This window comes from Lithobates pipiens, unplaced genomic scaffold (assembly GCF_037356315.1).
Source record: "Lithobates pipiens isolate NorthernLeopardFrog02 unplaced genomic scaffold, aLitPip1_a1.2 Scaffold_13, whole genome shotgun sequence".
In the NCBI taxonomy this organism is placed as follows: domain Eukaryota; kingdom Metazoa; phylum Chordata; class Amphibia; order Anura; family Ranidae; genus Lithobates; species Lithobates pipiens.
Window position 1 is genome coordinate 516,234,866 of NW_027507718.1, and position 27,591 is coordinate 516,262,456.

Sequence of the window (27,591 nt, forward strand, 5' to 3'; positions counted from 1 at the left end):
TCGGCGTAAGGGGTCGATCTCGATCCCTTACCACGTGATCAGCTGTCAGCCAATGACCGCTGATCATGTGATGTAAATAAAGCCGCTAATCGGCTATTTTTCCTCCTCGCGCTGATAGCATGAGGAGGGAAAAAAAAGCAGATCACGGGCGGCTGCGAGAGGGACATAGGTCCAGATTGTAAAGGTACCTACCAGTGCCCACAGTACCACCCATAAGTGCCCACAGTGTCACCTCACAGTGCCCTCAGTGCCACCTATCAGTGCCCACAGTGCCACCTATCAGTGTCCACAGTGCCGCCTATAAATTAATCAGTGCCTCATTACCAGTGCCCATCAGTGCCACCTACCAGTGCCCATCAGTGCTACCTATCATTGCCCATCAGTGCTACCTACCCTGTTTCCCCGAAAAGAATACCTAACGTGATTGCCGGTGATGGCTGCAATATAAGCCCTACCCCCCAAATAAGCCATAGTTAAAGTCCTTATAGGTCTTATTTTCAGGGTAGGGCTTATTTTCGGGTAAGCGGGGTAGGGTTTATTTGGGGGGTAGGGCTTATATTGCAGCCATCACCGACAATCACGCTAGGTCTTGTTTTCGGGGAAACAGGGTATCATTGCCCATTAGTGCCATCTGTCAGTACCATCCATCAATGCCACCCATCAGTGTCACCCATCAGTGCTGTCTTCTCAGTGCCCATCAGTGTCACCTTATCTGTGCCCATCAGTGTAGCCTCATCAGCAAATATCAATGAAGGAGAAAAATTACCCATTTGCAAAATTTTATAGAAAACTAGAAAACTTTTTTTTCCAAAAATGTCTGTATTTTTGTTTGTTTAGCAAAAAATAAAAATCCAAATGGTGATTAAATACCACCAAAAGAAAGCCCCATTTGTGTGAAAAAAAATGAGAAAAATGAAATTTGGGTACAGTGTTGTATGACCGCGCAATTGTCAATCGAAATGTGAGAGCGCTGAAAGCTGAAAATTGGTCTGGGCAGGAGGGGGGTTTAAGTGCCCAGTAAGCAAATCTGGGGTACAATTTTCAGTAGGGTTGCACTGATACCAATACTAGTATCTGTATCGGTGCCAATATCAAGTATTTGCCTTCAGGCAAATGCTCCAATGCTTTATCCGATACCTGGTCAGTCAGGGACAATCGGAGTGGCACTAGGGGGTGGGGGGGCGACAGCTACATCAAATCCTCAAGTCCCCCCCCCCCCCACCCGAGACTTTCAGCTGCTTACAGAGTGATCAGTGATTTTAACCCACCCCCCTAATCATCCCTGACTGTCCCCCATTTCCTCCACCAGTCCCCCTCCATGCTTTCAGCCCCCCCCCCCCTTGTGCTCCTCAGCCCCCTCTGTCCTTGATCTGTCAGGATGGAGAGTGGAGGAAGGAGCCGGTAAATATGTCATTTACCGGCTCCTTCCTTTTCTGAATGCCCATAGTCAGTGCATACTGTCCACTCATAAGGGTCACTTATAATGGTGTTTAGGATGCTTCAGTTTATGAATAGAGAGGAGACTTGGGGGGTTATTTACAAAAGGCAAATCCACTTTGCACTACAAGTGCACTTGGAAGTGCAGACATTCTAAATCTAAGGGGTAGATCTGAAATGTCATCCAATCATGTGCAAGCTAAAATGCTGTTTTTTATTTTCCTTGCATGTCCCCCTCGGATCTACAGTGACTGCACTTCCAAGTGCAAAGTGGATTTTCCTTTAGTAAATAGCCCCCAATGTCTCCTCTCCATTCATCTTCAGTGCAGCTGAGGCTGCAGAGAAAGGGACTGGGGAATCTGTGTCCTCAGTTCATTTTCCTTGTCTCAAAATGGAGATTTCAGGGGTCTGTTAAGACCCCTGATATCTCACCAAAGCCCCCCCACCCAACAGGGCTACAAAAAAAATTTAATAATAATAATTGTAATAAATAAATACTGAAAAGGTTAAATTGTAAAGATAACAAAAAAAAACTAAAAAAAAAAAAAAAAAAAAAACACTGACACCTGTTAGTTCCCCAAAAGTGAGCAGTAGGATCTGTGCTGTAACCCAATTTTTTTTTTCAAGTGGAAGAAAAAGTGGAATTTTTGTAAATAGGGAGGACGTGTCCCTTTGTTCATAGCTTGGAAATTTTTTCAAGTAGGGCATCCTATAATTCCCCACCCCATCCAAATTATCGCTCCCCCCCCCCCCCCCCAATAAAACATCAAAGACAAGCCAAGGACTATTTTTTACATTGGAGTGTGTGAAGGAAATGCTATGCGCCTGGCTGTGCAGCAGTGGGGGGACCCGGGACACTAGCGACTCCTACAAGGGTAGTGCTACATTCGTATGGGTTTCTGCGCTCTGACAAGGCAAGGTAGTAAAGATTCTCCTCTTGTGGGAGGTGAGAGTTATTCCGATGGAGCTGGTGGGCTGTTTTACAACGTATTTTTAGCTGCCTTTAACGAAAAACTCCTACAGTCCTGTATAATGAGGGATCCAACACCACAAACCGCAACAAGCGGACTACAACTTCCAGATTGGATGACGGCATGTGTGGTCCCTGACTGCAGGCCTTGGCGGTCAGACGCACCGCACTGCGTTGTACATGCATTTCGGCCCACACACTTCTCCCATTCCATTTACATTAACCAGTTAAGCTCCAGAATGATTTGCCCCCTTAATTTCCAGGCCATTTTTTCAATTCGGCACTGCGTCACTTTAACTGACAATTGCGCAGTCGTGCGAAGTTGCACCCAAACAAAATCGCTGTCCTTTTTTTCTCACAAATAGAGCTTTCTTTTAATGACATTTGATCACCTCTGTGGCTTTTATTTTTTGCACTATAAACAAAAACAAAAGAGCAACAATTTTGAAAAAAAAAAAAAACTTTTTTGCTATAATAAATGTCCCAAATTATTATATATTTTTTTAAAAACAGAATTTTTTCGTCAGTTTAGGCCAATGTGTATTCTTCTACATATTTCTGTTAAAGAAAAAAAAAATCTCTAGCGGTGGCTCTGGCGATTCTCCAGGAGTCAGGACAAATGCCAATTTCCTGTGATTTTTTTCCGGGACAACTTAACCACTTCAGCCCCGGAAAATTTTACCCCCTTCCTGACCAGAGCGCTTTTTTTCGGGACTGCGTCGCTTTAACTGAAAATTGCGCGCTCGTGGGACGTTGTACCCAAACAAAATTGATGTCCTTTTTTACCCAAAAGTAGAGCTTTCTTTTGTTGGTATTTGATCACCCCTGCAGTTTTTAATTTTTTGTGCTATAAAGAAACAAAAAATTAAAACACAAAAAATTAAAACACATTTTTTTCCCTCAGTTTAGGCCGATATGTATTCTTCTACATATTTTTGGCCAAAAAAAAAAAAAAAAAAATCACAATAAGCATATATTGATTGGTTTGCGCAAAATGTAGAGCGTCTACAAAATAGGGGATACATTTATGGTATTTTTAATATAATTTTTTTTTCTTATTAGTAATGGCGGCGATCTGTGATTTTTATCGGGACTGCAACATTATGGCGGACAGATCGGACACTTTTGAAACTATTTTGGGACCATTGCCATTTATACAGCGATCAGGGCTATAAAAATGCACCGATTGCTGTGTAGATGACACCAGCAGTGAAGGGACTAAACACTAGGCGGCGATGAAGGGGTTAAGTGTGTCCTAGGGAGTGATTCTAACTGTGAGGGGGGAGGGGCTACTATACACATGATGGCGATCACTGCTCCCGATGGCAGGGAGCGGTGATCTCTGTCCTGTCACTAGGCAGAAAGAGGAAATGCCTTGTTTACATAGGCATCTCCCTGTTCTACCTCTCCGTGACACGATCGCGGGCACCCGGCGGACATTGAGTACACGGGAGCCGCAGTCACGGTGGCACGCATGCGCCCGCAAGACCGCTTCTTAAAGGGGACGTACCTGTATGCCCTTTTGCCTACTAGTGCCATTCTGCCGCCGTATATATCGGCATGCCCTTTACAACCACTTTTTGCTACAGGTATGCCTATTATAGGGCTTACCTGTAAGCTACACTGGATATCTCCTAAACCTGCATGGTTAAGGTGCTATCCCCTCCGTCATCTGCACATGCACAATGAAGCAATGGCTATACGTGCCGTTGCTTCAATTACACTGTGCCGTTACCAGCGGTTCCCACGCGCATGCGTGGGAGTGATGTCATTGCAGCTCCGGCCAATCACAGTGCCGGAGCCCGTGTTACCCGGAAGCAACTCCGGCGGCAATGTCGGCCGCCGGAGCGGGGTACAAGGAGGGCAGCGGGGGCTTCGATCTCAGCTAGGCTGATTATGCCTTTGTCTTGCAGGTTTTTTTTTTTTCCTAGGGTTTACAACCACTTTAAGGGTGAGACAAGGGGACAATCAGGACTGTGTACATAGCTTAGTGAAACATCACAGCTACTTCTCTCTAGAGCTCTCAGTCCTGATGGGGCGGGCTCAGTGGGCGGGCTCTTGGGAGGAGTTATGCAAATATCAATATGCCTTGATGGGTGGGTGTCAGTCTGGAGGAGTGGGTGTTGAATGTATGCAAGTATGTATACTTTTTAGAAGGCACTATAGAGACATTGTCAGGAGGAGTGCTGTGATCTCTGTAAGGGGTAATAAATACCTGTAAACCTACGTTCACATCGGGCCAGTTTGATATGTCAAATGGCAAGCCAAATCGGAGCCTATTGACAGCAATGGCACCGTCCGAATCGCCGCACCAATTCCCAAAAGTAGTTCCTGCACTATTTTTGGCAACTTCGGGAGCGATTTCCATAGACATCTGCATGAAGCCGCACAGATGTCTCTCAAATCGCCCCCTGAAGTCGCACTGACATGCCCATCTGAAATCATGTGAGTTCAGCTGAACGTGATTTCCAACCCATGAACCTGGGCGAAGTGTTAGCAATCGGATTTTCCAGTGGGAATTGTGTGACGTCAGGCTGTTGGAGGAAAATATGACCATTTGTTACGCTCCATCGGACAATTGTCGGATTTTCCGCCGACAAATGTTGGATGGCAGGTTTGAAAAATTTTCCACGGACAAATGTGTGTTGTCGGATTTTCTGAGTGTACACAAGTCCATCGGACAAAATTCCAAAGTACAAACACGCATGCTTGGAAGCAAGGATGAGCCGGAAGTGGTCGGTCTTGTAAACTCGCGTTAATAATGGAGAATTAACATTCGTGACGCAGCAAATTATGAAATCTCGGAATGCAGCGCACAATTCTCTTCTTCTTTAATGGGATAATAATGAAGCTGCTTTGCTGGTGATACTGATGGAGTTATTGCAAATTAATTTTCAAAGGTTTTTATTTTCTAGTGATATCAAGAATATTATTATTATGCTTTTTGTTTTGTTTTTTGTGCAAGTTACCACAACACCATTATCCCGTAGTTTATAAGATCAAAGATACAAATATGTTGGTGTCCCTTGTTAATTTTACATTGTATTTTTTAAAATGTAACTGCCTACTCCCAAACTGTCATTTGAAGTAAAACACATAGCCAAGTATTATTCTACACAATTGTTTTATTGTGCATTAAAAAAAGAAAACAAATAAAATTAGATATACTATCTGCCAATAGAGCTTAACCAAAAAGTGCATTCTATGCATCCAAAAATATAGAAAATATAACAAATCAAATCATTATTATTCAACTAAAAAATAAAATAAAAGCCTCATGCATGTGGCCTGCTTCTTAATATAGGGCGACACCAATGTCAGTGAAAGCAGGGGTCCGTCCTCCGGAGATAATTCGGAAAATCATCCGGATTATTCTCCTGGAGCTCCCGCAGCAAAGGCATATGACATAATTGGTCACCATTAATAAAGCAACCAATTTTTGGTCCAAGAAATCCTTCTCCTCCTGTTCCTGGCCTGGAGTTGGGTCAAAGATACAACTCCAAGGCCAATAATAAATAACACGTTATCTCCTCCGATTCCACAACATGGCTGGTTGACGAACCGCTGTTCAGAAACGAACTGAGAAGTGCAAAATGAACAGCGCAAAATGAAAAGCGTGAATCAACACTCACCAAACTTCCACTAACATGAAATTAACAGAAGGAGCCCAAAGGGTGGCGCTAACGAGCTGAAAAAACATGTAGTACGTCACTACGTTCGTGTTTGTTGGCCGACAATTCCTTGCCCTTTGTATGCAAGACAAAATGTAGGCACACACCTTCGGACAAAAGTCTGAGGTTTTGTCTGCAGAAAATCATTGTACTTGGCGGGCATAATATCTAATGCTAGGTCCCGTTTTTATTCCCAGTAAAATGTTTTATATGGGGACTTTTGCAACAAAATAGACACAATGAGGGAGATTTACTAAAACTGGTGCACACAGAATCTGGTACAGCTGTGCATGGTAGCCAATGGGGCTTCTAACTTCAGCTTGTTCAACGAAGCTTCAGCAATAAAACCTGGAAGCTGATTGGTTTCTATACAGAACATTATTCAGACTGGACTGTCTCCCCCCTTCTCTCTCCTGCCTCTAAGTGAGTACACTAAGGTAAATCAGAGTTCTCAGAGCACTCATTACATCAGAGCTCCCCCTTACATCAGAGTCCTCTTATGTTAGAGTCACCAGAGTCTGCAGAGTCCCCCCTTTACAGTGTAAGGGAACTCTGCAAGTTCAGATGGAAAGGGGGAACGTCTGTGGACCCTGATGGAAAGGGGGAACCGTCTGTGGGCCCTGATGGAAAGGGGGAACCGTCTGTGGGCCCTGATGGAAAGGGGGAACGGTCTGTGGGCCCTGATGGAAAGGGGGAACGGTCTGTGGGCCCTGATGGAAAGGGGGAACGGTCTGTGGGCCCTGATGGAAAGGGGGAACCGTCTGTGGGCCCTGATGGAAAGGGGGAACCGTCTGTGGGCCCTGATGGAAAGGGGGAACCGTCTGTGGGCCCTGATGGAAAGGGGGAACCGTCTGTGGGCCCTGATGGAAAGGGGGAACCGTCTGTGGGCCCTGATGGAAAGGGGGAACCGTCTGTGGGCCCTGATGGAAAGGGGGAACCGTCTGTGGGCCCTGATGGAAAGGGGGAACCGTCTGTGGGCCCTGATGGAAAGGGGGAACCGTCTGTGGGCCCTGATGGAAAGGGGGAACCGTCTGTGGGCCCTGATGGAAAGGGGGAACCGTCTGTGGGCCCTGATGGAAAGGGGGAACCGTCTGTGGGCCCTGATGGAAAGGGGGAACCGTCTGTGGGCCCTGATGGAAAGGGGGAACCGTCTGTGGGCCCTGATGGAAAGGGGGAACCGTCTGTGGGCCCTGATGGAAAGGGGGAACCGTCTGTGGGCCCTGATGGAAAGGGGGAACCGTCTGTGGGCCCTGATGGAAAGGGGGAACCGTCTGTGGGCCCTGATGGAAAGGGGGAACCGTCTGTGGGCCCTGATGGAAAGGGGGAACCGTCTGTGGGCCCTGATGGAAAGGGGGAACCGTCTGTGGGCCCTGATGGAAAGGGGGAACCGTCTGTGGGCCCTGATGGAAAGGGGGAACCGTCTGTGGGCCCTGATGGAAAGGGGGAACCGTCTGTGGGCCCTGATGGAAAGGGGGAACCGTCTGTGGGCCCTGATGGAAAGGGGGAACCGTCTGTCGGCCCTGATGGAAAGGGGGAACCGTCTGTGGGCCCTGATGGAAAGGGGGAACCGTCTGTGGGCCCTGATGGAAAGGGGGAACCGTCTGTGGGCCCTGATGGAAAGGGGGAACCGTCTGTGGACCCTGATGGAAAGGGGGAACCGTCTGTGGACCCTGATGGAAAGGGGGAACCGTCTGTGGACCCTGATGGAAAGGGGGAACCGTCTGTGGACCCTGATGGAAAGGGGGAACCGTCTGTGGACCCTGATGGAAAGGGGGAACCGTCTGTGGACCCTGATGGAAAGGGGGAACCGTCTGTGGACCCTGATGGAAAGGGGGAACCGTCTGTGGACCCTGATGGAAAGGGGGAACCGTCTGTGGACCCTGATGGAAAGGGGGAACCGTCTGTGGACCCTGATGGAAAGGGGGAACCGTCTGTGGACCCTGATGGAAAGGGGGAACCGTCTGTGGACCCTGATGGAAAGGGGGAACCGTCTGTGGACCCTGATGGAAAGGGGGAACCGTCTGTGGACCCTGATGGAAAGGGGGAACCGTCTGTGGACCCTGATGGAAAGGGGGAACCGTCTGTGGACCCTGTTGGAAAGGGGGAACGTCTGTGGACCCTGATGGAAAGGGGGAACGTCTGTGGACCCTGATGGAAAGGGGGAACGTCTGTGGACCCTGATGGAAAGGGGGAACGTCTGTGGACCCTGATGGAAAGGGGGAACGTCTGTGGACCCTGATGGAAAGGGGGGAACGTCTGTGGACCCTGATGGAAAGGGGGAACGTCTGTGGACCCTGATGGAAAGGGGGAACGTCTGTGGACCCTGATGGAAAGGGGGAATGTCTGTGGACCCTGATGGAAAGGGGGAACGTCTGTGGACCCCGATGGAAAGGGGGAACGTCTGTGGACCTTGATGGAAAGGGGGAATGTCTGTGGACCTTGATGGAAAGGGGAAACGTCTGTGGACTCTGATGGAAAGGGGAAACTTTTGTGATTAACTTATTATGATTAGAAATGTTATTTAGTAGCAGTATCTATGCATTGTTTATCTATGCATACTATGAAAAAAAAATTGCTGTGAGACGCGGAAGTGTTGGGGTTGGACTTGAAGAAAAGGTGACAACCCTTCCTCCATCTCTCATGTGAACTCCATCTTTCAATCAAACTACAGGCTGGAGACTGAAATGGAAAGGTGGCTGTGCACGTGACCTGGACGTGGTCACATGATAGGCCTGTCTGACCTCAGCAAGGGTCCGCTCCGAAACCTCCCTACCCTAAACCCTCGCACCGCTCATCTCCCTGCACCCAATACCGAATGATGAGCGCACACACCGCTCTAACCCCAGTCCAATTAGCCTTCAATAACTTTCCAATTAGCAATAATTATTTCTTAATTTGTTCGGAATCTGGAGGAAGGCCAAAGACCATATTGATTCCTCGGCTAATGAGCCAATGTTTGTGTTCGCTTCTCCGCCATATCCTGACATGCATGGATTTCTTCCTCTACTTATCACCACTCTATTTAGCCAAAAAAAAAAAAAAAAACAGCTAGGTCCAATCCCCAAAATTTTTAATTTACTTTGTATTTTTATTATTTTATAGGATTTATAGATACAACAATTTAACCACTTGACCACCTGAAGGTTTTACCCCCTTCATGTGCAGGCCATGCACTCATTTCAATTGCACGGTCATGCAACGGTGAATGCAAATAAATTTATATCTTTTTTTATTTAGAGCAGGTTTTCTATATATATATATATATATATATATATATATATATATATATATATATACACACACACACACATATACATATACATACACACACAAGAATTTTGCATATATATATATATATATATATATATATATATATATATATATATATATATATATATATATATATATATATATATATATATATATATATTTTTTTTTTTTTTTTTTTTCAATCCTGACTTGATATGCGAACACTGTCTTGCAAGACAAGCAGGACTCAAGCCGCTGGTGTACATATTACTGTATGTGGCCAGAGGTCCTGGGGCGCTGGTGGCTCCCAGCGCTTCCTGGACAACTCGGAGACACTAGGAGACACTCCCAGCTGGGTGGGGCGGGCGTAACCTGCGTCGAAGCACCCAGGAAGTGACAACAGTTAGAGTGTCTCTGACTTCTCCAGCGCCCCCACACATCTGGCCACATACAGTACTGCATACATCAGCGCCCCCCACCTCTGGCCACATACAGTACTGCATACCAGCGCCCCCGCGCCTCTGGCCACATACAGTACTGCATACCAGCGCCCCCGCGCCTCTGGCCACATACAGTACTGCATACCAGTGCCCCCGCGCCTCTGGCCACATACAGTACTGCATACCAGCTCCCCCGCACCTCTGGTCACATACAGTAGCTCTGTCTTGCAAGACAAGCAGGACTCAAGCCGCTGGTGTACATATTACTGAATGTGGCCAGAGGTCCTGGGGCGCTGGTGGCTCCTGGACAACTCGGAAGCAAAGCGCTCTGGGACACTCTGAGACACTTCCAACTGGGTGGGGCGTAAGTAACGTGCATTGAAGCACCCGGAAGTGTCAACAGTTCGAGTGTCTCCGAGTTCTCCAGCGCCCCCACACCTCTGGCCACATACAGTAGTGCATACCAGCGCCCCCGCACCTCTGGCCACATACAGTACTGCATACTCTAGTGCCCCCGCCCCTCTGGCCACATACAGACCTGCTTACACCAGTGCCCCCACACCTCTGGCCACATACAGTACTGCATACACCAGTGCCCCCACACCTCTGGCCACATACAGTACTGCATACCAGTGCCCCCGCACCTCTGGGCACATACAGTACTGCATACACCAGCGCCCCCACACCTCTGGCCACATACAGTACTGCATACCATCGCCCCCGCACCCCTGCCCACATACAGTACTGCATACACCAGTGCCCCCGCAACTCTGGCCACATGCAGTACTGCATACCAGCACCCCCGCACCTCTGCCCACATACAGTACTGCATACACCAGTGTCCCCGCCCCTCTGGCCACATACAGTACTGCATACCAGCGCCCCTGCACCTCTGGCCACATACAGTACTGCATACACCAGCGCCCCCGCACCTCTGCCCATACAGTACTGCATACCAGAGCCCCCGCACCGCTGGCCACATACAGTACTGCATACACTAGTGCCCCCGCACCTCTGGCCACATACAGTACTGCATACCAGCGCCCCCTCACCTCTGGCCACATACAGTACTGCATACCAGTGCCCCCTCACCTCTGGCCACATACAGTACTGCATACCAGTGCCCCCTCACCTCTGGCCACATACAGTACTGCATACCAGCGCCCCCTCACCTCTGGCCACATACAGTACTGCATACCAGTGCCCCCTCACCTCTGGCCACATACAGTACTGCATACCAGCGCCCCCTCACCTCTGGCCACATACAGTACTGCATACCAGTGCCCCCTCACCTCTGGCCATATACAGTACTGCATACATCAGCGCCCCCGCACCTCTGGAGACATACAGTAGTGGTTGTGGAATGAATCATCCGAGTTTCCATTATTTCTCATAGGGAAACTCGCTTTGACATATGAGGCAAAGGCTGGAGGTCCGCTTTAAATGTCGGTGAACCCACAATGAAAAGAACAGCACCTCTCACTCTCAATAGGTAAATGAGGGCCTTTGTTGTGTTGAGTGCAGTCTTAAAGTGGTTCAAAGGCAGAAGGTTTTTGACTTTAAGGTGCCACTAAACCCACATCATAAAAAAACTATCAATAAATGATGTATTACATGCTGTTCATACTCACTCAGTCACTATGAGATTCATTTTCTGTATTCTGCAAAAAACCTGCTTGATCCTGATGTTCTCCCTCTCCCCCTTCTGTCCATGTCCCCAATTCAGTTAGGGACTTTGCAGAGCTGTGTTGGCAACTCTGCACATGCTCAGTTTTTTCATTGATTTTCTATGCTGAGCATCTCCTCTCTATCACATCTGAGCAGCCCCTATAATTATAGAGTCACACATGTGGGGGTATACACAGTTCTAAATAACACCCCCCCCCCCTTCCCCTCCTCTGCCATGCCTACTAACCAGCTAAACACAAGTAGACAGTATATTACATGTAGATTGATAGAGGCTTCACCTCCCTGTTATTCTAAGACCCAGTCTGGAAGGGGGGTGACACACCCCGTGACTGGCAGAAATCCGCCCACACCAGTTTATTGCCAAAAAAAATAAAAATAATAAAGATTTGATTTCAAATATATATTTGTATTACAATTCAAAACAGTTTATTATTATTTATTTTTCACCATAACAATTGATGCCAATCTCATCACCATATTCTATAACTGGTTGCTTCACCACTTTTCTATGCAGCTTGTTCTCTTGTCACTTCACTATCCTAAGCCAGCCAAAGATGGTTTGAATCTTGGCTGGTTCAGCTAAGTATCGATCCATGTATGGGCAGGCTGATTGTACCCCAAGTCGATCGATGGACTCTCCAGACCTGACCACATTCCATAAAAAAATAATCATTATGTTCCGACACTTACCGCTATAGAGACCGCGCTGATCACAGCTCCAGCATATCCCAGTATGAACTTGGATGTTGGAGAAGGCTGAGAAGACAGTAATGAAAGAGTCAGGAAATTGCATCACACGAGGATTTCACAATCTACATGTGTGTGGTGTGGAGGCCAGTGCTCAGCATTTGGGGGGGAGGGGGGAGGGAAACCAACGACACCCCAACCACCCCCCCCCCCCCCCCTCTGCGGGAGATGAACAGGAAGATGGCAAATGGGTGGGCTCAGTGCTCTGAGCCCATCCTTTTTTTTTTTAAGACAAAAAAATCATGTGCTTAAAGAACAAAAAAAATATTGAAATCAATGTGTCCGGCAGCCGGCATGTCGATTGGGGGTCGGGTGCATGGATTAGGGCAGTGATGGCCAACCTTGGCACCCCAGATGTTTTGGAAACGCATCTCTCTTCAGGAAAGCCTATCACGTCTCCAACTAATCTTTACCACTTCCCCACAGTTACAACCTTTTGTACCACCTGCCCCACCCTATTAGATTGTAAGCTCTTCTGAGCAGGGCCCTCTTAATCCTCTTGTATTTTATTCTATTATAACTGTATTGTCTTCTTTTTATATTGTAAAGCGCAGCGTAAACTGTTGGTGTTATATAAATACTCTATAATAATAATAATTTGGGAAGCAGAATGACCATGATGTGGTTGTATGGGCTGCACATTTTGGGAAGGGATCTGCTGGAAAATATCAGGTTTAGAAATGGGATGAAAAGTAGTATTAGGAAAGTAGATCTTCTTCGGGGGGGGGGGGGGGGGGGGGAATATCAAAGATGGCTGAGATGGGGTGTACCTCGTACATGGCAAACAGTGTGGTGAAGAGGACTCTTGGAATGAGAGCTTCTCATTGGAAATGCATGCAGCAGCTGGGTGTGAGTTTGCCTTGTACTCGGGGCGAGGAGATTTCTGCCATCATTCAGGCCTTTTTGCAGGATATAATTAGTTTAGCAGCATGAGGCCTAAATGTTGCGGTCACAGACAATCAGAGCAACCCTTCTATGGATTCTCACCTTGGTAGCATTGCGATTTGCATAGTTGACACCTGCATTGTGACTTTGATTCAGCCACTGTAGAAGAGAGAGAGAGGAGAAGAGTGTGTTAATGGGACAGGGCACCACACAACCTGGGGAGAAGACAACAGAAGACACAGATCACAAATACAAGGCTATAATCTTCCACAAACCATAGGGAAGGAAGACAGGAACTGGAGGGCATGTTTGCTAACCACCACAATCTAAACATCCATTTTGCCTATTTACAACACTGCTCTGAGTAATTTCTATACCTTCTGACAGAGATGGAAATAATCCAACAAGAGCTTACCAGTCTTTAAACCTAGTGTCTTCAACTGTTTTCTTCAAAAACCTAAGATTTATCATTATTTTTTTTTTTTTTTACTGTTCTATCTCATATGGAACGAAGTCCAAGTAGTACTTTGTCCCATGTTGCTAGTTGATTCCCAACCCCAGCTATGAGGTCCAAACTGCAGCCCCTCCCCTCCTCCTATGACAGATCAGACAACAGCTAGAAAGGAGACAGACGCTTCATAATTGCAGCTTGTCTCAATTCTGAGCACTCTGCCAAGACAACAGCAAGAGGAATGCAGAGGGAAGGTATCGGGCTTTGCATTCCTCTTGACGCTGCTTGTCTTGGTAAAGTGCTCAATGCCGAGACAAGCTGCTGTTATGAAGCATCTGTCTCCTTCATAGCTGTTGCCTGATGCATCACAGCAGGAGGCAATGGGGTGTAGTTTGGACCTCATAGCTGGGGTTAGGAAGGAGTTAGCATCTAACAGGAGGGAAGGAGGTGTAGTCTGGTCCTCATAGTTCGGACTAGGAACCACCTATGGACCCAGCAGGATAAGAGGGAGTATAGTTTGGACCTCATAGCTAGGGTTAGGAAGCACAAAGCACCTAGCAGGAGAGGAGGGAGTGTAGCTCAGACCTCATAGCTAGGGTTAGGAAGCTCATAGCACCTAGCAGGAAAGAAGGGGGTGTAGTTCAGACCACATAGCTAGGGTTAGGCAGCACATAGCATCTAGCAGGAGAGGGGGTGAAGTTCGGACCTCATAGCTAGGGTTCGAAAGAGGAGCAGGAGAGTAGAGGTGCAGTATGGACCTTATAGCTAGGGTTAGGAAGCACCTAGGAGGAGGGGAGGGAGTGTAGTTTGGACATCATAGCTAGGGTTGGGAAGCACCTAGCAGGAGGGGAGGGGGTGTGGTTTGCACCTCATAGCTAGGGTTAGAAAGAACCTAGCAGGAGGGGAGTAGGTGTAGATCGGACCTCATAGCTATGGTTGGGAAGCAACTAACAGGAGGGGAGGGGGTGTAGTTTGAACCTCATAGCTAGGGGTAGGAAGCACCTAACAGGAGGGGAGGGGTTACAGATCGGACCTCATAGCTAGCATTAGGAAGCACCTAGCAGGAGGGGAGGGGGTGTAGTTTGAACCTCATAGCTAGGGGTAAGAAGCACCTAGCAGGAGGGGAGGGGTTGCAGATCGGACCTCATAGCTAGGGTTAGGAAGCACCTAGCAGGAGGGAAGAGGGTGTAGTTTGCACCTCATAGCTAGGGTTAGGAAGCACCTAGCAGGAGGGGAGGGGGTGTAGTTTGCACCTCATAGCTGGAGGGGAGTGGGTGTAGATCGGACCTCATAGCTATGGTTGGGAAGCACCTAACAGGAGGGGAGAGGGGGTAGTTTGAACCTCATAGCTAAGGGTAGGAAGCACCTAGCGGGAGGGGAGGGGTTTTAGATCGGACCTCATAGCTAGGGTTAGGAAGCAACTAGCAGGAGTGGAGGTGGTGTAGTTCACACTAAGTGCTTTGGATCAAGGCAAGTATACACTATAGAAGGATATGCTTTGTTCATTTTTCATTTCAGAGGTTTCCAACTACTTTAAAGCCCAGGTAAAAAAAAATTTACACATGCAGTGGGGCTATGCCCACACTGCATGGGTTAACTGCTTGTTTTGTCTAGGGGTGAACACAGAGCCTATAGTCCCCCAATTCTCTGGAAAAAAAAACGCTCCCCCACATCAAGTGGTGAAGTTTTCACGTCCAAAGCTGGTCTATGGGCGTAATACAGTGGTGTGAAAAAGTGTTTGCCCCCTTCCTCATTTCCTGTTCCTTTGCATGTTTGTCACACTTAAGTGTTTCGGAACATCAAACCAATTTAAACAATAGTCAAGGACGACACAAGTAAACACAAAATGCAATTTGTAAATGAAGATGTTTATTATTAAAGGTGAAAAAAAATCCAAACCATCATGGCCCTGTGTGAAAAAGTGATTGCCCCCCTTGTTAAAACATACTATAACTGTGGTTGTCCACACCTGAGTTCAATTTCTCTAGCCACACCCAGGCCTGATTATTGCCACACCTGTTCACAATCAAGGCATCACTTAAATAGGAGCTGCTTGACACAGTAAGGTCCACCAGAAGATCCTTAAAAGCTACACATCATGCCGAGACCCAAAGAAATTCAGGAACAATTGAGAAAGAAAGTAATTGAGATCTATCAGTCTGGAAAGGGTTATAAAGCCATTTCCAAAGCTTTGGGAATCCAGCGAACCACAGTGAGAGCCATTATCCACAAATGGCGAAGACATGGAACAGTGGTGAACCTTCCCAGGAGTGGCCGGCCGCCCAAAATTACCCCAAGAGCGCAGCGACGACTCATCCAAGAGGTCACAAAAGACCCCACAACAACGTCCAAGGAACTGCAGGCCTCACTTGCCTCAGTTAAGGTCAGCGTTCATGCCTCCACCATCAGGAAAAGACTGGGCAAAAATGGCCTGCATGGCAGAGTTCCAAGGAGAAAATCACTGCTGAGCAAAAAGAACATCAAAGCTCGTCTCAATTTCTCCACAACACATCTTGATGATCCCCAAGACTTTTGGGACAACATTCTGTGGACCGATGAGACAAAAGTGGAACTCTTTGGAAGGTGTGTGTCCAAGTATATCTGGCGTAGAAGGAACACTGCATTTCATAAAAAGAACATTATACCAACAGTAAAATATGGTGGTGGTAGTGTGATGGTCTGGGGCTGTTTTGCTGCTTCAGGACCTGGAAGACTTGCCGTGATAAAAGGAACTATGAATACTGCTGTCTACCAAGAGATCCTGAAGGAGAATGTCCGACCATCTGTTCATGTACTCAAGCTGAAACGAACTTGGGTTCTGCAGCAGGACAATGATCCTAAACACACCAGCAAGTCCACCACCGAATGGCTGAAGAAAAACAAAATGAAGACTTTGGAGTGGCCTAGCCAAAGTCCTGACCTGAATCCTATTGAGATGTTGTGGTATGACCTTAAAAAGTCCGTTCATGCTCGAAAACCCTCTAATGTAACTGAATTAGGACAATTCTGCAAAGATGAGTGGGTCAAAATTCCTCCAGGACGCTGTAAAAGCCTCATTGCACGTTATCGCAAACGCTTGGTTGCAGTTGTTGCTGCTAAGGGTGGCCCAACCTGTTATTAGGTTTAGGGGGCAATCACTTTTTCACACAGGGCCATGATGGTTTGGATTTTTTTTCACCTTTAATAATAAACACCTTCATTTACAAATTGCATTTTGTGTTTACTTGTGTCGTCCTTGACTATTGTTTAAATTGGTTTGATGTTCCGAAACACTTAAGTGTGACAAACATGCAAAGGAACAGGAAATGAGGAAGGGGGCAAACACTTTTTCACATCACTGTAATGTCAGGGACAGTCCACTGAACAAGACTGCTGGACAATGTGGGGGCAGAAGCCAAAGGGACTGGTTTTACACTGGGAGGTTCAAAGGATTAGGCAAGCATATCTCGGCTTTCCGAACTCCTAGACAAAAAATTATTAATTAACCCATGCAGTGCAGGCACAGCCCCACTGCATGGGAAAAAAAATTAATTTGCCTAGAGTTCAGCTATAAGTAGCGCTTACAGATCTTCTCCCTGCTCCAGCCTGTGACTGGACAGTGAATGAAGAAGTAGCATGAGCTCATCTCTCTGTACCTCTGCTCTCTAATCCTAAGCACATGAACACTGCAGCACAGCCAACTGACTTCTTGTGCATTTTCTCCCTCAACCCAGACAGGTGATTCCAAGAGGCTGGCACCAGATGAAATGCAGGTACTTACAGTACACATATTTAAATATACATTTAATAATATATAAATGAACACCCAGCTGTGTCTTTTATACCTGGCTGGAGTCCAGCATTACCTAATCGCACGGCTGAGCGTAAAAGGTGAACCAGAACCCCCTTTAAGAGTACAGTCATAGCTGTCAGAGGAGAGGCGGAAGTCCCTGCTGGATCCCGGGTATTTATTCCAGGGAACAGACGGCCCTTCTGATCCACACAGGAGGCATCGGAGCCCACGACAGCTTTCGAAATGTCACCACAATGACAGTGACAAACACATGTCATTGTGCTGCATGTGGGATCACAACAGTCTCCGATTTAACCTCTTCGGCTCATGAACGACAGGACAGGCTCCCATTCTAAAGAGGAACTCCGCTGAGCACTGCCTGCATCCAGTACCGTCATTGTAGTGCATTGTGGGAATAAAACCAAAACCCTTTATCCTGTCAATTACTGTGCATTGGGGGAAAAGGTGAAAGGATTCAGAATGTTGGCCCCTGTGTGTGGCCACTCCTCAGGTTTATTTATGTGAAAATCAGGTTCTACAGAAAGCCTATGGCGAATGGCATTGACACAAATGACATGCAGGGCCATTACAGTGTAATATACATCTGCTATGATTTAAAAAAGATCTCCAATTGTATAAATTGAGGTTCGTTCACCTTTTTTTTTTTTTAATAAAGACCGATGCCTGAATACTCAATTGTTTCGTATCTTCTCAAATATTGATCTGTATGGTCAACCTTGACCAACACATTGGGGAAATGATCAAACCTATAAATAGGAAATACACCCTGAAATTACATTTCCAATTAAACACAAAATGCTAATTGCGACCTCTATAACGATGTATCAGGATATGCGGGAGGTGAAGGTATAAAGAGCAGAATTCCTCTTTGGCAGATCTTTATTGTCTTGGCTACTGAACTAGATGAACGTCCTGGTGTATGTGCCATTATCGGAAAATGATTGAATGTTCTTTGCTAAGGGACAGATTAGATTAAATAAGGGAAGCACTGTGGGGGGCTGTCAGGGAAAGGTGTGAATCTATTCCCCTTACAGAAGCCAGCAAGCTGCAGCTAAAAGCCACCAAAAACTGCAAATTAACGAGCAGCCAACAGAGATCCAACCGCATCAGCTCAAAGACTGCTCACCAACCGCGGGCAGCACAGTGTTTAGGAATCACAGACTGATTGTGAAGGCAACTTGGGACTACATCAGAGGTGCCAAGACATGCCAAGGCCTTGTTGAAATTTTGACAATGCAATGTGGTCACCTCAAGACTTGACTGATAGACACAATGCAATGCTGGATGTTGGGAAGGTAAACCTGAAGTTCAGGTTGCAGCAGGAAGGAAGGAAGGAAGGGAAAAGAAGGGAAAGAAAGAAACAAATGTAAGGCAGAGAAATTAGGTGAAAGGCAGAGAAAGGTAAGGAAGGGAAGAGAACATAAGTGAAAGGAAGAGGAAGGAAAAAAATAGAAAGAACAGGAGAGAAAAGGAGAGGTAAAGGGAAGGAGAAAAAAAAAAGAGGAGTGTAAAGGAAGAAAGAGAAAGGAAAAGGAAGAAAGGGAAAGGAAAAGGAAGAAAGGGAAAGGAAAAGGAAGAAAGGGAAAGGAAAAGGAAGAAAAGGGAAAGGAAAAGGAAGAAAAGGGAAAGGAAAAGGAAGAAAAGGGAAAGGAAAAGGAAGAAAGGGAAAGGAAGAAAGGGAAAGGGCAAGGAAGAAAGGGAAAGGGCAAGGAAGAAAGAGAAAGGAAAAGGAAGAAAAGGGAAAGGAAAAGGAAGAAAAGGGAAAGGAAAAGGAAGAAAAGGGAAAGGAAAAGGAAGAAAGGGAAAGGAAAAGGAAGAAAGGGAAAGGAAGAAAGGGAAAGGGCAAGGAAGAAAGGGAAAGGGAAAGGAAGGAATGAAGAAGGGTAGAAAAGTGGATGAAGAGAAAGGAAGGAAGGAAGGAAGGAAGGAAGAAAGAAAAGGGTAAAAGGAAGGAAAAGAGAATAGTTGAGAAAGATATAGGAAGAAAGGGAATGGAAGAGGAAGATAAAAGAAGAAAGGGAAAGAAAGAGGAATGTAAAGGAAGAAAGGGTGAGGAAGAGTAATGTAAAGGAAGAAAGGGAAAAGAAGAGGAATGTAAAGGGGAAAGGAATAAAAGATAAGAAGAAAGGGAAAAGAAAGAAGAAGGTAGAGGAAGAAAGAGGAATGAAGGAAGGAGGGGGAAAGAAGAAAGGTAAAGGAAGAGAAAGAAAGAGGAGGGTAAAGTAGAAAAGAAAATAATTGAGAAAAGGTAAAGGAAAAAAGAGAATGGAAGAGGAAGGTCAACTAAGAAAGGAAAAGGAAGAAGAATGTAAAGGAAGAAAGGGTGAGGGAGAGGAATGTAAAGGAAGAGGAAGAGGAATGTAAAGGGATAGGGGGAAAGGAATGAAAGGTAACAGAAGAAAGGGAAAGGAAGGGGAAGGAAGGAAGGAAGGGAAGGAAGGAAGGGAGGGAGGAAGGAAAAGAAAGAGAAAGAAAAAGGAAAAGGAAAGAAGGAAGGAAGGGAGGGTAAGGGATCAAAAGGAATGGAAGAAGGAAAGCAAAGAAAGGAAAAACAGGAAGGAGAAAAGAAAGAGGAAGAAAAACATACAAGGGAAGGAAATAATTCCACATGTAACAATATACAGACTTCAGGCTTTTTGGACAAAATAATTAAATAGCATTTTCTTTTTTAAGACAGCTCTAAGCCCCTGTACACACGGTCGGAGATTTCGACAACCAAATCCGTCGGATCTTGTCTGTCGGATCTTGTCCGAAACTGTTGCATACACACGGTCGGACTAAGTTGTGGAAAAATCCGATCATTCAGAACGTGATGACGTAATTTCGTTACGATGGGACTACGTTCAGGCTAGTAGCCATTAGCTTTGATGTAGGAATTTGATCTGAGCATGCGTGGCACTTGGTCCGATCAAAATTCTCTACACATGATCGGAGTATGTCCAATCGAACCAGTTGTTCGGGAAATATTTCCAACAAGTTGGAAAATTGGGTCCGACGGATATTCAGACGGAATCAGTCCGATGCAGACCACACACAGTCGGATTATCCGACAACACGGTCCGATAGGACACATTCCAACGGATTCTCTGACCGTGTGTACAAGGGCTAAGAGTCTCATGATATATGGCTGCTCTATCTTGTAGACTCCCCAATGCAATAAATGTCAAGTCCTCACCTTGACACGTTAGGTAGGAGAGAGCTATTACCTCTCAGGTTCAGTAGTTCTACATTAAGGCCCCTTTCACGCTGAGGCGCTTTAAAAACTGCCCATAAAGCATTGGGTGCTTTTGTGGTGCCTTTGAATGGCTTTTGAGGCGCTAGTGGTGTGCTGTTTTAGGGTCACATGACCTTAAAAAAAAAAAAACATTCTGCGGTGCTTTTGAAGCGCTTTCCATTAATGCCAATGGAGAGGGGCATTTATGAAGCACTTTTGTAAGCACTCCAAACATGCTCCAAAGAAGGTGATTTTTTTTTCATTGTCCCACCAGCGCACCGTCCCAGTGTGAAAGCATCCATTGAAATGAATGAGAATTTGTTTTCAGGAGCATTTCAAGTGCTATTTTTAGCGCAAAAGCGCCTCAGTGTGAAAGGGGTCTTAAGACAGAGATTCAATTTCTAATTATCTCCTTACAGACAAGAGAATTGCATGACTTCACACAAATTCTCCACTGTCCTGCCATGGTGCCTGAAGCATTTGACTGTCAAACCCTCCATAAACAAACCACAAAGGATCTGCAGAAATCAGGCTCTACCATTAGCTTCTGCTCAAGATCAGTATAAATATACCCCATGAGCACATAACCTGATATTATACAAGTTTTATCCTTTCACCCTAAATTTACCTACAAAAAGACTTTCATAGCCAAGGGTCAAGGATGTCCAGGCCAAATTTAGCAGCATTAGCATGGCTCATTTAACTTGACCATTTGCATGCCTAAATACACTTTGAGGAAGTATATGTATATGTATTTATTTCTGGTAATATTGCAATGGTATTTCACATTTAAAAATATTATACATATTCCATTGGTGGAAGGTAGCAGTGATGATTTTCAGTCTGAAGGCATTTTTAGGGCTCTCAATGAAGCCTCCACTCCACTGGCTAACATTGTGATCACATGGCTGGGAAACCACTCTGAATGGCTCCAGACGTGGGGATTGAGAGCCACCAACCAGAAGGAGAAAACTTTTTAAAGAATTTGCACAATCATGAATAAGGGTTGTATCTGTCTTTCCTGATCTGCATGACTGTCGCCGGTCATTGGCCATGATTTTTACAGAGTAGTCAGTATGGCAGTCTTCAGTCTACTTTGGCAGCATTCAAACCATCTTTATCCCAGGTAACATACCTGCCAGAAGACAGTGGAAGAAAGGGTCTGGTTTGGCAGCAGAAGACCCACAACCTGCAGAGAGAAAAAGACAGAGTGAGAAGAGGGCGGTTGGTATAATGAGATCACATTGCCGAATTTGGAAGCTTGTTGTTTTCTGTGTGGCTAATGAACATTCCCCAGCAAAGGTACAGTATTTACTGAAGAGCAGCTGAAGATATTCCTCCTATGTTATGGGCTCCATAAAAATATAAAACTTAATTATGCTGGGAGGTCTTCAGTCTACCTTTAGGCTGGGTTCACACTGCTGCGGGGGGAGATCCGGATGTGATTCGCACAGCAAATCACATCCGATCTCCGTAGCACTGCGAGTTCAGCCATACAGATAGTATGGCTGAACTCGCAGCTGTCCCGCAGCAAACTCGCACAGGACCCTTTTTTGGGTCCGCAACGGAATCGGATCGCATGGGGGTTCACACCATGCGATCCGATTCCTGTGCGAGTCGGCAGATCGCACTGCGATATGCCGACGGATCTGGGGGTGTCATTAACATAACATTGACACCCCCAGCTGTCCGCATAGGGCAGTGTGAACTGCCGGCGGGAGGTATGCGATGCGGGAAAACGCAGCGGATTCGCGGCGTTCCCGCATCGCAATAGTGTGAACCTAGCCTTAAAGTGATTGTAAAGCCTTGTTTTTTTGTTTAAATAACAAACATGTTATACTTAGCTCTGTGCAGTTTTGCACAGAGCGGCTCTGATCCTCCTCTTCTCGGGTCCCTCTTCACTGCTCCTGGACCCTCCCTCCTATTGAGTGCCCCCTCAGCCAGCAGCTTCCTCTGGGGGCACTAGAGCCAAATCAGAGCTCCATGTGTCCATTCAGACACTGAGCCCTGACTCGGCCCCGCCCCTTCTCTCCCTTGATTGGTGGACTGACAGCTGTGGGAGCCAATGGCACCACTGCTGTATCTGAGCCAATCATGAGGAGGTGTCCTGGATGGCTTAGACCAGTGATGGCGAACCTTGGCACCCCAGATGTTTTGGAACTAAATTTCCTATGATGCTCAACTACACTGCAGAGTGTTGGGACATCATCAGAAATGTAGTTCCAAAACATCTGGGGTGCCAAGGTTCACCATCACTGGATTAGACCTTCGTGGACATCGCTCGACAGGTAAGTAATTAGGTGCTGGGGAGGCTGCTACACACAGAAGGTTGTTTATCTTAATGCATAGAATGCATTAAGATTAAAAACCTTCTGCATTTACAACTCCTGTGAGCATTCTGGTTAAAAGTAATTTTGATTGATAATTATGTCGGTTTTGGATGGACACCAGTGGTTTGACTCACCTGCCAAAATGGTGACATTTCATGCAATAGTCCACAACTGCAAGTGCTGATCGGGTGAAAATTTACCGACAGCCACATTCAGGAAGAGTCAATCACTAGATCAACTTCTCTCAAATGGGAATGGCTGTAAATGGATCAAAATTCAGCTGGTTCTTCCTGAACCAACTGAATTTCAAACCATGTATAGCCAACTTAGGCTTCATGTACAGCCTATTATGACCATCGGTCATGGAAGAACGCAAAACTATTTTTGAGGCCGGTGGTCAAAACGTTCCTATCCTAAATGCTATTCTTCCATGTTCAGGAGAGGGAGGTTGAACCTACCCCTAACCGCAGGAGCTCCTAAACGATCCTAAAAGCTTATGTGTACATGGATACATAGGCTTTTATGGAGTTGAGTTTAGGAGCGTTGGCAAAAAATAAAAACACCAAAAGCACCTAAACTCAAGTTTAGGAGCTGGCAGTGTACATAAAGCCTTAAAGTGGAAGTAAACCCTTCTATCCTTTTCAGCCAAGGAACCAACCATCTTGGCCTCCGTTTGATCCTCAACTGTCCTGAATCTGCACATGTGATCAGTTATGACACCAGTCATTGGATGGTTTGACAGTTTGGTTGAGAGCACAGCACAACCAATGTGACAGCTAGCACTCTCGGTATGCTGGGAATGTAACTGTTTTTTGAAAATTTTGGGTTTACTTCTGCTTTAAGTCACATGGTTTATAGCTACCTTGACCATTGTGTGTGTTACAATGTGAAGAGGGTTTTGACCCCGTTAGACCTACACTGAGATGAAAGCATCATCCGGGAGTTGGGAGCTAGCCCTAGTGGCAGTAGAGGTAAATGCACTAATGTCCACAACCCCAGAACCAGCATGAGCTGTAGAAGAAGGTGACCTTCCATTGCACACAGATATGGCCAGAGGGGGGAATCAATAAGGGAATGGTTTGACCCCAAAGCACACATGCACTCTTGACGTTTCAGTGTAGACCGGTTCTCTAGTATTCCTATTACAAATGCACTAACCCTTCCTGCTCAGCGTTGGCGTCCCTTTAACAGGATCTTTACACCCGGGAGGCAGAAAGGACCCAAGATTGGCTGTCATAGTGGTCACATGATCGGATGTTGATGCTGCCAGCCCCAAAGGACCCAAGATTGGCTGTCATAGTGGTCACATGATCAGATGTTGATACTGCCAGCCCCAAAGGACCCAAGATTGGCTGTCATAGTGGCCACATGATCAGATGTTGATACTGCCAGCCCCAAAGGACCCAAGATTGGCTGTCATAGTGGTCATATGACCAGGTGTTGATCCTGCCAACCCCTGATCATTAGTAGGGACCGAGATCTGTCTGACAGGGCACACACTCAGAACAGAAAGATCTGGTGCTCATGGATGCCTTTGTGCAGCATGGGAATTAAAGTCTACCCTCCCTCATAGGGGGCACTGAGGGCACAGATTATGTTATGTGGATGCCAAGAGGTTAGTTAAAGTGACTGTAAAGGCCCATTATTTGTTATTTAAAAAAAAAAACATGTTATACTTAACTCCTCTGTTGCAGTTGTTATTGCACAGAGCAGCCCGGATCCTCCTCTTTTGCTCTCCTGGCCCCTCCCTCTGGTGAGTGCCCCCTAAGCCAGCAGCTTGCTATGGGGGCACCCAAGCCAAGTCAGAGCTTTGTGTATCCATTCAGACACGGAGCTCCAAACCTGTCCCCGCCCCATCTCTCCCCTGATTGAAAACAAAAATATAACATTTTGCAGCTTGTCAGTTCTTAGATGTGGTGGCTGCTTTTGTTTTTTCTTTTGTTTTTTCTTTAAAATTTCACCTGTTGATCTTGCCAGTAGCACACTTTCTTCCCTAGGGTGACAACACTTACCCACTGCCCAGGATCTATAGAGAGGCAACATTGTCACCCTAGAGTGTTCTCCTGATTTTGGACTACAAACCCCTCCTTCTCCTATCATATACATTTTCTAGGGAGGAGGTGTTCTGTAGTTGACAGAAGCTAGCTGGGAAGATTAGATGAGATTATTTAATACGGTTCAGTCTACAGGAGCTTACAAGGGTGGTGGAATTCTTCCAGGATACAGACATTTTTCTGCACTTGCAGAAAAAATACTCAGTCTGATAACAGAAAACCAATGCAGCCACAACATCTAAGGAATGGTAAATGGCATTTTATTACATTTCTGTTTTTGGGTTTAGATTCATTTTTCAGTAGACCTTTAAAAACGGAAAAAATTATGGTATCACTGCAAGCCCATCCATAAACACCATACAAGCCATTTTCATTAAACATGTTTTTTTTTGTTTTGTTTTTTAAATTTCCAGGTGTCCCTGGAAGGCACTGGTGATGTAGCCAGGGCCTCACAGGTGAACCCTGAGAAGGCCACATCTGTTGTGGAAATGTTATTATATGGACTCACGTGGATGTGTGTTTTATAGATTGCCATGTGTCTCCCTGTGTCTGATTTAACCAAGGAGCGCTCTAGCAGAGAGCGCTTGGGTTGAATCGGGACCAGCGGTAAAAACGTCAGTATGAAAACCTTCTCATGGGCTTGGAGACGTGTTCTCGGTGTGTGTGGGCGTTTGCCGGTTTGTAAGTATCAAGCACAATGCGCTGGGCTTCTTGCCTTCAAATGTCTGTGCACATTAGAGATGCGAAGTCCGCATAACAAGAGAAACACATTATATCTCTGTTGTGGCTACGCTATCACTTTTTGGATACATATCTGCTTTAATAAGAGGACATTGATATCAGCCTTGTTGGTATACTTGTACAGTATATTGACAAACATCAGTAGCAATGTCCCCGCAGATCTTCTCAAGCTTTTAAGAACAAGTAGAATGATCTTACTAGATACTGGCTACTCTGAGCAGTATTGAGTGGGCTCCATGCCGACCAAGATGGTGGATGTGCATGCAAGTGGCTGGGCAGAGGGCAATGTACATGCCTCAAGTGGATGAGACATGTGCACTTCTCCCCCCCACTCCTGTGGATGCCCTCCCCTTTAGTGTTGTCATTTTCTGTGTGGTCCTTTCCTGTGTGGTCCTTTTGCATGGAGGAAGCGATTGGCTTTTGGGGGCATGACTTCCTGTTTGTCATTCCTTTTTTGTTGCCAATAGATAAAAGGTGCCTGTGCTCGTGAGGGCAGGCAGTAGAGCGGTGGAGCTAAGAACGCGAGGATGGTGACTATGTCTGTTTACTTGGGGAAATGCGGGAGACAGGGGTTTAATGAGATCCATTATACCAAAAGGCTGAAAGGCCACTTAGTAGCGTAGGAGACATGGATTGCGCGTTGCGTATAGCGAAATCTCCACATCACATCACAAGTGACTTCCAGGGAAATTTCACCTTATCTTGTGCATGCACCCTAAGTGATGTGGGGCAGCTTGGTATTATGTAGTAACAAGCTGCCCAATCCTGTAGCAGTGCATGTATGATGTCATCAGTGGGCCAGCCAAATACAAGGAAGAAGCCAGCCACCAATGATATCTTCTGTTAAAAACAGTGGTGCAGGTTATGAGGAGGGGAGGAGTGGTGCATAAAAGTGTGGCCCATAGGTGTTCACAGCCTGTTGCATTAGGATGTGCACCCTAAAGCTCAAACATATTCTGCGTCGGCTCCGGGGACGGGGGGCATTCCTGTTCATGGAATTTCCTGCAGAGAGACCGACAACCCTGAGCTTACAATCATCAGCAGGCTAATCATATTTATCACAAATATACTGCCGTAAATCTACACTGCCGGGTTCCCTTATCCGCAATGGCAGCTGATGGAAACATCAGAGCACTGGATGGTGTCAGTAGGGCAAAGATTGGTGTCAGTAAGGCAGTGGACGGTGGCAGTGGTTTTTATTTTTCAGGATTTAAAAAAATAATAAAAATTAGGAGCCACGTTAGGGGGCTTTGGTGAAATATCAGGGGTCTAAACAGGGGGAATCTGCACCATACAAGGTGATTAGGGTGTGCCCAGGCACATCTGGCACACCTTGTGCGCACGCTTATGGCGTGGTCATACAACAAAGGTGAGATTTTATCTTTAAATGTTTTTTTTGGGGGGGGGGGGGGGCTGCTTTAATTGAAATCTTTTTTTCTTTTTTTTTTTCACAGGGCATTAGTTGCAAATTAGGTCTATGAGAGGACAAATCACCCCCCGATCATTTTCCGGTCTTTGTCGTTCTTGTGTTCTCAGTTATTATACTATTATTACATGCTGATAATGAGTGGTTAGCAAAAGGAAGGCGCTTGAAATAGAGCCCTCTAGTAGCTTGAAAGGGCAGTTTGCATATCAGTAGCACACTGCCCCAGGGAACAGTTAACTTGTTGGATGGTAATTAACCTGCAGAACATCTTCACCAACTCTGCACAATTGGCGTAGAAAAACAGCCCCGAGGCATGAAAGGCTCCTAGGTTGAACATGTCAAGCGAGGCACACACAATACAATGACTGATCACATATCTGCTTGGATACTTTTACTTTCTATTTTCTTTTTGCCAGAAGGTTGAAGGACTGGTTGGCATCCAACTTTCAGCCGAAGATTAATGCACCATTGTACCAGTCATTGATTATCTTTCA

The 27,591-nt window shown here is 46.0% G+C and overlaps 1 protein-coding gene across 1 annotated transcript in view; it reads right to left on the reverse strand.

Annotated features, from left to right (window-relative positions):
* The window catches only part of SFXN5 (sideroflexin 5), a 447,465-nt gene that overhangs the window by 254,837 nt on the left and 165,037 nt on the right, over window positions 1-27,591 (reverse strand). The window contains exons 7-9 of the mRNA XM_077478081.1: window positions 21,682-21,735; window positions 13,191-13,247; window positions 12,147-12,212 (exon numbers count right to left, since the gene is read on the reverse strand). Of these exons, the coding sequence (XP_077334207.1) occupies window positions 12,147-12,212; window positions 13,191-13,247; window positions 21,682-21,735 (177 nt within the window). The remainder of the gene's footprint in view (window positions 1-12,146; window positions 12,213-13,190; window positions 13,248-21,681; window positions 21,736-27,591) is intronic.